Source organism: Solanum dulcamara, chromosome 6 (genome assembly GCF_947179165.1).
Source record: "Solanum dulcamara chromosome 6, daSolDulc1.2, whole genome shotgun sequence".
In the NCBI taxonomy this organism is placed as follows: domain Eukaryota; kingdom Viridiplantae; phylum Streptophyta; class Magnoliopsida; order Solanales; family Solanaceae; genus Solanum; species Solanum dulcamara.
The window spans coordinates 9,792,985-9,803,886 of NC_077242.1; the positions used below are offsets into that span (position 1 = coordinate 9,792,985).

Below are 10,902 nucleotides of genomic sequence, written 5' to 3' on the forward strand. Positions count from 1 at the left end.
AAATATCTATTATGTAACTTAAATTATATAAAAAGAAAATGGAAGATTCCCTTAAGTTTCCAACAAGATAGCACTAGTAGACTGGTTGCCGTCTCAAATTACTTATTAGATTTTTATTTTGAGAGTGTAAATTTTATCTTGTTATGAAAAGTAGCAGTGGATGTCCATGTTATAAGACTCACTTTAGGAGAAAATTTGCATACTCTTCCTTATCTCTTAATAATTCAGATTATAAATACCCTTACGCGCAGAAGAAAAAATATACAGAATTCTCTCAATTCTTTCATTTTCTTATTATCTCTTTTTCTTATTAATTTGCTAACTTATTTTATTTTATAACACGTTATCAGCACGAGCCTCCATCGCTTTAAGCTATATTTGTAAGAAGGTAACAAAAGGGGTAAGAATTTTATTTTCTTAAAATGTCTAATATTTCTAAACTTAAATTTGTTGCTCTTGACATATCTGGAAAATGCTACTCATCATGGACACTAAATGACGAAATACATCTAGAATCGATGGGTCTGGCAGACACCATCAAAGATGACAATACAACATCTAGTCAAGACCGTGCCAAAGCCATGATATTTCTCCATCACCATCTTGATGAGGGATTAAAATTACAGTACCTTACATTAAAGGATCCCCTTAAATTGTGGAAGAATCTAAAAGAAAGATATGACCCCCTGAAATTGGTCATCCTTCCACAGGCACGTCATTATTGGCTAAATCTGAGATTAATGGATTTTAAAAATATAACTGAATATAGTTTTGCCTTGTTTAGAATTATAGCTCAGTTAAATTTATGCGGAGAAGAAATTACTGAGCAAGATAAACTTAAAAAAATATACTCCACATTTCCACCTGCGAATATGCTCATACAACAACAATATCATGAAAAGGGGTTTAAAAAATATTCTGAATTACTTTCTCACCTTCTTATTGCTAAACGCCACAACGAACTGCTAATGAAAAATCATGATAGTCGACCCATTGATTCTATGCCACCCCCTGAAGTGAATCAGATAAATTATAACCAACGAGAAAAAGGTCATGGCCCCAGTCGTGGTCATGGTCATGGTCGAAGAAGAAATTACAATAATGATGCTCGACTGGCACCTAAAAATGATCAGCAGTACAAAAAGAAGAGTGAAAAGCCAGAAGCTTTAACAAAGAAAAATTCAGAAAGTATATGTCATAGATGTGGAGGTATGGGACACTAATCGCGGACTTGCCGGTCATTAAAACGTCTGGTTCAGCTATATCAGACATCCTTGAAGAAGACAGAAAATAATCTAGAGACAAACTTTATCTCTGAAGATAATATTGAGCCTATGCATCTCGATGTAGCTAATTTCTTTAATTTCGCTGAAGGAAATATGAATATCGATAACCCTGGTAATATTTAAATGATTCTTTTTGTATGTACTAAATAATATGTTTGTATTTTTCTAATCCATGTAAATAAATAAAATTTGTGTAATAAGCCATGTTTTAATTATAATATTTACTTTATTTCTTTTTGAATAAAAAATATGAATATGCCTCAAATTTTGTTTGGATCAATGATCAATCACGAGGATATTTGTATAATTAATAGTGGAACAACTCATGCCATTTTTGAAGATGAGAAATATTTTTCCAACTTGCTTAGAAGAAAAGCAAATGTTACTACAATTTCTGATAATTCAAAAATAATTGAAGGCTCCGGAAGTGCTAATATATTTCTGCCTAAGGGGACAGATTATTTTAGAAGATGCACGTTCTCTTCTAAATCCTCAAGAAACTTGTTAAGTTTTAAAGATATCCGCAGAAATTGATATCATGTTGAGACACTAAATGAAATGAATATTGAATACATTAGTATAACCAAGAGTGTCTCAGGATAGAAATATATTTTGAATTTTTTTTAACTTTGTCGTCTAGCCTATATTATACATAAATTAGTGCAATTAAAGCATATTTGATCGTAAACTAAAAATTTGCTGATCTAAATACATTTGTGCTATGGCATGATCGAATAGGTCATTCTGGATTAATAATGATGAGATGAATTCTTGAAAATTCAATTGGATATCCGTTAAAGAACCAAAAGATTCTTATGAATGATGAATTTTCATGCGTTGCTTGTTATCAAAACAAATTAATTGCCAGACCATCGACCCTAAAGGTTGGCATCGAATCTCCTGCCTTTTTAGAGCGTATACATGGAGATATATGTGGACCTATTCATCCACCTAGTGGATTGTTTAAATATTTTATGGTCCTAATAAATGCATCATCTAGATGGTCTCATGTGTGCCTCTTATCATCTCGCAGTCTGGCGTTTGCGAAGATGTTAACACAAATAATAAGATTAAGGGCGCAATTTCCAGATTATCCAATTAAGACTATTCGCCTTGATAATGCTGGAGAATTTACATCCCAAGCTTTTGATGATTATTGCTTATCAATTGAGATAAAAAATGAACATCTTATTGCTCATGTTCATACTGAAAATGGCATTGCAGAGTCATTTATTAAGTGCCTACAATTGATAGTCAGACCTCTATTAATGAAAACAAAATTGTCAATTACTGTTTGGGGTCATGCTATCTTACATGCAGCAGCACTTGTACGTCTCAAACCGATACATTATAATAAATATTCTCAATCACAATTAGTATTTGGTCATGAGCCAAATATAGCTCATCTATGAATTTTCAATTGTGCGGTATACGTGCCTGTAGCACCACCACAACGTACAAAGATAGACCCTCAACGAAGGTTGGGCATATATGTTGTGTTTGACTCACCCTTCATAATTCGCTATCTTGAACCGTTGACAAAAGACTTATTTACTACTCGATTTGCAGATTGTCGGTTTGATGAAATAATTTTCCGCCATTAGGGAGAGAGAAAAAGGACCCCGCAAGAGAAATTGCGTGAAAGGTTTCATCACTATTTTATTTTGATCCACGTACCACACATGTGAGCAGGAGGTCCAGAAGATCATCCACTTACAGAACACATCAAATCAAATGCCAGATGCATTTACTGATTTGAAACAGATAACTAAGTCACATATCCTTGCAGTGAATGTGCCTATCCGTATTGATGTCCCAAAAGGACCGTCTACTAGCATCATAGCTTCTAAATCTCAAATATGCCTGAAGCGTGCTAGACCATTGGGTTCAAAGGATAAAAATCCTAGAAAGAGAAGCGTAAGGCATAACAAAAATGATACTACAAAAGAATTCCCCGAAGAAGGTCAAGATTTGAGTAATCCTGATATTTCTGAAGAAATCAGTGAACTCGAGACTCAAATGAATGAAGAACTTTCAATAAGTTCTACCGGTGATGAGATAAATTTAGATCGATCAAAAATTACGATAAATAATATTTTTTCATATAATATTACAATTAACCTCATACAAGATAGTGAAAGTCTTGAGCCTAATTCCATAGAAGAATGTCGACATAGATATGATTGGCCTGAATCGCAAAAGGCAATTCAATCAGAATTAGACTCACTTGCTAAACGTGAGGTTTTTGGACTTGTAGTCCAAACCCCTAAAGGTGTAAAACCAGTTGGCTATAAATGGATTTTTGTATGAAAATGAAATGAGAGAAATGAAATTGTAAGATACAAGGAACGCCTTGTTGCACAAGGATTCTCTCAAAGATCTAGGGTCAACTATGAAGAAAAATATTCACCTGTTATAGATGGAATAACTTTTCGATATCTCATCAGTTTAGCTGTACATAAAAATCTTGAAATACATCTAATGGATGTAGTTACAGCTTACCTTTATGGTTCACTTGATAATGAAATTTACATGAAAATTTCAGAAGGATTAAAATTGCCTGAAGCATGTACTAAGTCTCGAGAGATGTACTCAATGAAACTGCAAAGATCATTATATGATCTGAAATAATTAGGATGTATGTGGTATAATCGCCTTAGTGAGTACTTGATAAATGAAGGTTATATAAATGATGTCATTTGTTCATGTGTTTTTATTAAGAAAACAGAATCAGAGTTTGTTATACTCGCCGTTTATGTTGATGACATAAATCTCATAGAACCCTTGAAGAGGTCCAAAAGACGATTGAATATCTAAAGATAGAATTTGAGATGAAAGACCTTGGAAAGACAAAACTTTGTCTAGGTCTGCAAATTGAATATTTAGCAGACGGGGTCTTTGTCCACCAATCTGTCTACACTGAAAAGATCTTAAAATGATTTTACATGGACAAAGCGCATTCATTAAGTACTCCAATAGTTGTTCGTTCATTTGAAGTGGATAAAGATCCATTTCGACCCCTAGAAGAGAATGAAGAACTTCTTGGTCCTGAAGTACCATATCTCAATGCTATTAGTGCATTGGAATGGTATCAAGCATATTTTGCGATACTTAAAGGGTACCTTGATATGAGTCTGTTTTATACTAACAAAAGTTGTGTAGACCTTATTGGTTATGCAGATGTAGGTTATTTATCAGACCCACATAAAGCTCAATCTCAGACAGACTATCTATTTACACACAGAGGAACTGATATATCATGGCGATCTACGAAACAATCTATTATTGCTAATTCTTCAAATCATGCTGAAATAATAGCAATTCATGAAACAAGTAGAGAATATGTGTGGTTGAGATCGATGATACAGTTCATTAAAGAAAGATGCGGCCTAAAAAATGATGTCAAAGTACCACAATTATATTCGAAGACAATGTCTTGTGCTTAGCTCAATTGAAAGGTGGTTTCATAAAAGGAGACAAAACGAAACATATTTCAACAAAATTATTTTTCACACATGATCTTCAAAAGAATGGTGATATTGATGTACAACAAGTTTGTTCAAATGATAATCTTACAGATTTATTCACAAAGGCATTACCGACATCAACTTTTGAGAAGCTAAGATATAAGGTTGGAATGCGTCGTCTCCAAAATATCAAGTGAAGTTTTCATCAAAGGGGTAAAATACGCGCTGCACTCTTTTTTCCTTACCCAAGGTTTTGTACCACTGAGTTTTTCCTGATAAGGTTTTTAATGAGGCAACAATCAATGCGTATTACCAGATGTGTGTACTCTTTTTCCTTCATTAGGCTTTTTTCCACTGAGTTTTTCCTAGTAAGATTTTAACGAGGCACAACATGTATGAATATTCAGGATAACTATGTATATTTGTTCTTTCATTAGAATTTTTCTTTTATACGTGGGCATCCAAGGGGGAGTGTTATGAAAAGTAGTAGTGGATGTCCATGTTATGAACCCACTTTAGGAGAAATTTGCACACTCTCCCTTATCCCTTAATAATTCACGCTATAAATAGCCTTACGCGCAGAAGAAAAAATATACGAAATTCTCTCAATTCTCTCATTCTCTTACTATCTCTTTTTCTTATTAATTTGCTGACTTAGTTTATTTTATAACATATCTAACATTTTTGAATATAGTTTTTGGTCATATTGATGTAAGAACAAATTAAAATAAAATATTAAATTTATATTATTTTATTTTATTTAAAAATTAGTCCAATTAACTTTCAAAAAAATAAAATATGATAGTATTTTGAAACACGAAGTAACTAGTTTATTACAGTGATGGCCTCTTCACGCTTATTTGACCAAAAAATTGGCTTTAAAACATTCAAGAGGCAATTAAAAGAACAGGAGTCAACCAACATATTATTTGCTACGAAAATACTTTGAGAAAATGACAGCATATTTAATAAGAAGACCAAAGACCCAAAGGTTTCCAAATACTAGACCATAATGAAAAATTAAGAAATATAATAAATTAATAATAATAGTATACAAGAAAGGAACACCATAATATAGTAAAAATTAATAATAAATGTTGTAAAAAATCTGTTAAGAGTCATGTGTTACGTACATTCCTTTCGGTCGAAGATTTTTTGGAAACAACATCTCTATTATATAAAAATAGAGATAAGATATGCTTATATCCTATTCTTTTCAAACCCTATTCATGAGAATATATCATTATTGTTTGTAAAAAAATTTGCTAAAGTTTAATGAATAAAATATGTAAGAATTTGAAAAGAGAAAAACATTTCGCCTGGTTTTGGTTTCATGCGCCACTAATTAATATAATTTGGTTGTTGAGAATGAGAAATACTTAGGATTTCTTTTTCAAATGTATTTCCAGTCAGTGTAGTATGAAATTCACAAGAGAGTTCCTAGCAAGTATAACAACCATATGAAATTGACCTTTTTTTTTAATATTAAAATAAAACTTATATACAAAAAAGAAAAAAGTTTCTAACCATTTAATGATACGTTCTCGAAAGAAAAATGAAAAATATATGAAATTTTCACAAACGCTTAATATTATTTGAAAGAAGAAGCTTGCCATTTTACATATATAATGAAACAGAAGCAGTCTCGATTGTGCCTGCAGAGTATCTACAACATAACTAAGGGTCGTTTATTTCACACAAACACACATATATATATAACAACAATATGTAATTTTACGAATGAGGTTTAAAAGGATAATAAGAATTTTGTATTATTTTTTTTTATTTTTTATTCGGTGTTTGATATCCGCATTAAATTCTAATTAAATTTGAATTTGCATAAAAAAATATCATATTAGGGATTAAAGAATTTCCTTATAAAAATAACTCCATACATAAAAAGACTCGAACCTAAAATCTCAAATTAAAAATATAAAAAATATTTATCACCCATTATAATCCACGTTGGTATAGGATAAGATATGATATATTAGCAAAAGGAAAACACTATCTCTGTTATTGAGGCTGCAGACTGTAGTCAGTGGTACAATTAATAATTGCCCCTAGACTATCAATAGGCAGAAAAATTATATTCTTGGAAAAATAAAGTGCACCCATCTATTTGATGTTTGATATTTATATTAGAATTGAATTAAATATAAATTTGCGTTAAAATTTTTACATAAAGAATAAAATACTTTCTAACAAACACGATTCCATACCGAAGAGACTCCAACCCAAAATCTTTGTTGGTGCACGCATCTACTTCAATTTAAGTACCTAGCTAAATAAAGTACACACTCTGCATAGTATGTTCCGTTATCTGACGGTTTGTTTTGATATGAGATATGGAATCATGATATAAAATTAAATTGATATGAAGTTGAAGTTTTATTTGGACATGTAATTATAATTTTTTAATTTGTAATTTCTCTCATAAACATGAAATCCCTACAAGCTGTGAAACGATTAAAAGTTTTCAAATTCTTATACAATCTTACCAAATAAGCAAATCATAGTTTATAAACAAAGATATTGAAATATCCTATGACACCGCATTGATAAGTCACATGTCTCCATGTTTCTTTTTATAGATAAGTGTTTGTGATTACAGATTTTCAAATATACATAATTTTATAATATTCACTAGTCAACAATAGTACTGTAACTAGTTATTCTTTAAAATAATTTGTTCAGATGGTACAGACGATTTTTTCACGCAGATCATGAGTCTTTCTTTGCAAAAATATTTAAAACGATGTTTTTTTTATAAATTACAAACTTATGAGTCAAATTTCATATTTTAAAAAATTTAAAATCCTGAATCATGTTTTTTAGAGAATTTAAGATATGAAATCATGATTTCAAATTACTTATCTAAACATTGATTTAAATTCATGATATGAAATTGTACGAGAGAGTGAGGGTGAAAACCATATGAAAAGTATAACAAATCCACATAACGAATGCTTCAAAATATTTTTAAAATTATAATCAAAGAAAAATAGTTGACTTCCCCAAACATTAACAAGTTCGTCTAAAATGAGTACTCAAGAAAATACTTGAAAATGCATTTTATAACATTAATGTGCACTTGAGGAAATGGAGAGAAAATGTGGTGAAAGAAAGTTATATTACTCCTTTTTATGTTAAACATTACCTTATTGAAGTCATACAAGCTTAAACTTTCTTGGACACTACACATAAATTTCCATACACTTTCATATAACTACCAATTCAAAAACTTGAAAGGAGTTTAACCAATTAAAAGAATCAACAGAAAATTAAAAGGAATCCGTACTACTAATTTGTTGTTGAATGTGAAAACACCAACAAATATTTTTCAAATCCTCATATAAAGTAACAAGTCAATTTCAAATCAATAGATTCTAACAACCATTTCCTTGTCAGCAGTAAGTAACTAAAATAAAAATTGACCAGCTCATTAACAAAGAAACAACTCCAAAAAAGAATATCATTTTTTTCTAATTAGCAATATTTTAATTTAAAATTTTTTCTTTACTATGAAATGATTTAGAGTCACATTAATGTTTAAAATTTATTTTAGATTATAAGTTTTAAAGTTCTTTCTTTTTTAATTTTTTTTTATGTCATCACGAATGGTGTCACATAATTTGGGACGGTGATAATATCTTTTTATATTTAAAGTACTCTCAATAATTTAATTTTAAACTTCTCATTCTACTTTTAATGAAATAATTTATAGTTAATTACTGCTATTATTTCTTGTACTTTGGTTGTTTTTATTGTCTTAAATCATTCTTTCAATATTTTTGTAATAGCATCTCACTCTTGCATTTCCTACAAATTGTTTTGAAAATGATTTTTTAAAATCGAGGTCCATCAAAAATAATATCTTTACCACACGAATCAATCAGGAATAAAGTCCATACTAGGTATGTTGTTGTTGTTGAGATACTTTATAGATCCATGATTATCTTATTTTATTTCTTAAATTGTGTCCATAACGACGCTTCTTCGGTCCACTTACTACCACAGTGTCACACAATTTCATGAAAATTGGCTACATTATTTTAACATGTAAATAACCCTGTTACTACCTCTATATATAGCTTTTGTGTTTGGGAAATTATGTACACAAACACTAAACCAAAATATTCTTCTTCTTCTTCTTCATAATGAATCCAATTAAGCAATCATCATCACAATTAGTATTCACAGTGAGGAGGCAAAAAGCAGAGCTAATACCTCCAGCAAAGCCAACTCCACTTGAAACTAAATTTCTCTCAGACATTGATGATCAAGAGGGTCTTCGCTTCCAAATTCCCGTTATTAATTTTTACCGTAAGGATTCGGTTTCTTCTGTGGGAGGAAATCATGACCCTGTAAAAGTTATTAAAAAGGCTATAGCTGAAACGCTTGTTTTTTACTACCCGTTTGCTGGTCGGCTCCGGGAGGGAAATGGCCGGAAGCTGATGGTGGATTGTACCGGTGAGGGAGTTATGTTCGTGGAGGCGGATGCTGATGTTACGCTTGAAGAATTTGGAGATGAACTTCAGCCTCCATTTCCGTGTTTGGAAGAGCTTCTTTATGATGTTCCTGGCTCTGCTGGAGTTCTTAATTGTCCTCTGCTTCTTATTCAGGTAACTTAAATATGTACTACTAGTTATTAAGTTTTGAACTCTATTACTAGTGTTGTCTTAGAATCATGAACCCATAAAGTTCAAAATGTGAAGGGTTTTAACTTTTTGTTAATTTTCAATATTTGAATTGTTAATTAACGAATATATCAATTAATTATATGCAGGTAACTCGTCTCAAGTGTGGTGGTTTCATTTTCGCACTGCGATTGAACCACACGATGAGTGATGCAGCCGGTCTTGTCCAATTCATGACTGCTGTGGGCGAAATGGCACGCGGGGCATCTGTTCCGTCTACACTCCCAGTCTGGTGCAGAGAATTGCTAAACGCACGAAATCCACCTCGAGTGACTTGCACACATCACGAGTACGATGAAGTTCCTGATACAAAGGGTACAATTATCCCATTAGATGACATGGTTCATAAATCTTTCTTTTTTGGCCCTTCGGAGGTCTCAGCGCTTCGTCGATTCATCCCTCCTCATTTGCGCAAATGTTCCACTTTTGAACTGCTCACATCAGTCCTCTGGCGCTGTCGAACCATTTCTCTTAAACCCGATCCTGAAGAGGAAGTCCGCGTTCTTTGCATTGTCAATGCACGTTCCAAGTTCAATCCACCCTTGCCTAATGGCTTCTACGGCAACGCCTTTGCGTTCCCGGTAGCAGTCACGACCGCGGCTAAATTGTGCAAAAATCCATTAGGATACGCACTGGAGCTAGTGAAGAAGGCCAAGTCAGACGTGACCGAAGAATACATGAAATCGGTAGCGGATTTGATGGTGATGAAAGGGAGGCCCCATTTCACTGTGGTTCGGACTTATCTCGTGTCGGACGTGACTCGAGCTGGATTCGGAGAAGTGGATTTTGGATGCGGGAAAGCAGTGTATGGTGGACCGGCTAAAGGAGGAGTAGGGGCAATTCCTGGTGTGGCTAGTTTTTACATACCATTTAAAAACAAGAATGGTGAAAATGGAATTGTGGTCCCTATATGTTTGCCTGCCTTTGCAATGGAAATATTCGTTAAGGAACTCGATGGCATGTTGACAGGTGATGATCCATTAAGCAACAGAAACTATGCCATTATCAAACCTGCACTTTGAGAGGTTAATCGTGTGCAATGATTTTTACTACTACATCCAAAATGTCTTGGCAAATTAAAGGCCGTAGAGTTTCTTTTATATGCCAAATCTTACATGCAGCTTTGGTATAGTTTCTTCTATACATATGTCTCAATTTATGTGAACCGGTTCAGAGTATGAGAGTGGAAAATATTATTTTTGATTACGAATTTAGATATTAAATTTTTTTATTTCATAGTAAAATATTTAAACCATAACAACTCCGTGACATAAAATGAGGACCCAAAAATGCATTTTATAGAATGTTTATATGCAACCAATTATAACATGTCACATGCTTTAGGTTCTCGCCTTAAATAATTGACTTATAAGTGAAGTATAACATGTCACATGAAAATAATGTTAGGTACAAATCTGATTCAATAAACGAAAGAATGGCAGTTTTTGA

The 10,902-nt window shown here is 32.3% G+C and overlaps 1 protein-coding gene across 1 annotated transcript; it reads left to right on the forward strand.

Moving 5' to 3' along the window:
• Positions 1-8,848: 8,848 nt before the first annotated feature.
• Positions 8,849-10,663, forward strand: LOC129892625 (benzyl alcohol O-benzoyltransferase-like). Its single transcript, XM_055968206.1, has 2 exons — positions 8,849-9,378; positions 9,543-10,663. The coding sequence occupies exons 1-2, from the start codon at positions 8,914-8,916 to the stop codon at positions 10,473-10,475; spliced, it is 1,398 nt and encodes a 465-aa protein (XP_055824181.1). The 5' UTR covers positions 8,849-8,913; the 3' UTR covers positions 10,476-10,663.
• The last annotated feature ends 239 nt before the right edge of the window (positions 10,664-10,902 follow it).

What these genes read in the sequence shown, in the direction of transcription:
- LOC129892625 (XM_055968206.1), top strand. Translation starts at nt 8,914, where the DNA reads ATGAATCCAATTAAGCAATCATCATCACAATTAGTATTCACAGTGAGG. An exon ending in GTCCTCTGCTTCTTATTCAG is followed by an intron (nt 9,379 to 9,542) that starts GTAACTTAAATA and finishes AATTATATGCAG; the next exon opens with GTAACTCGTCTCAAGTGTGG.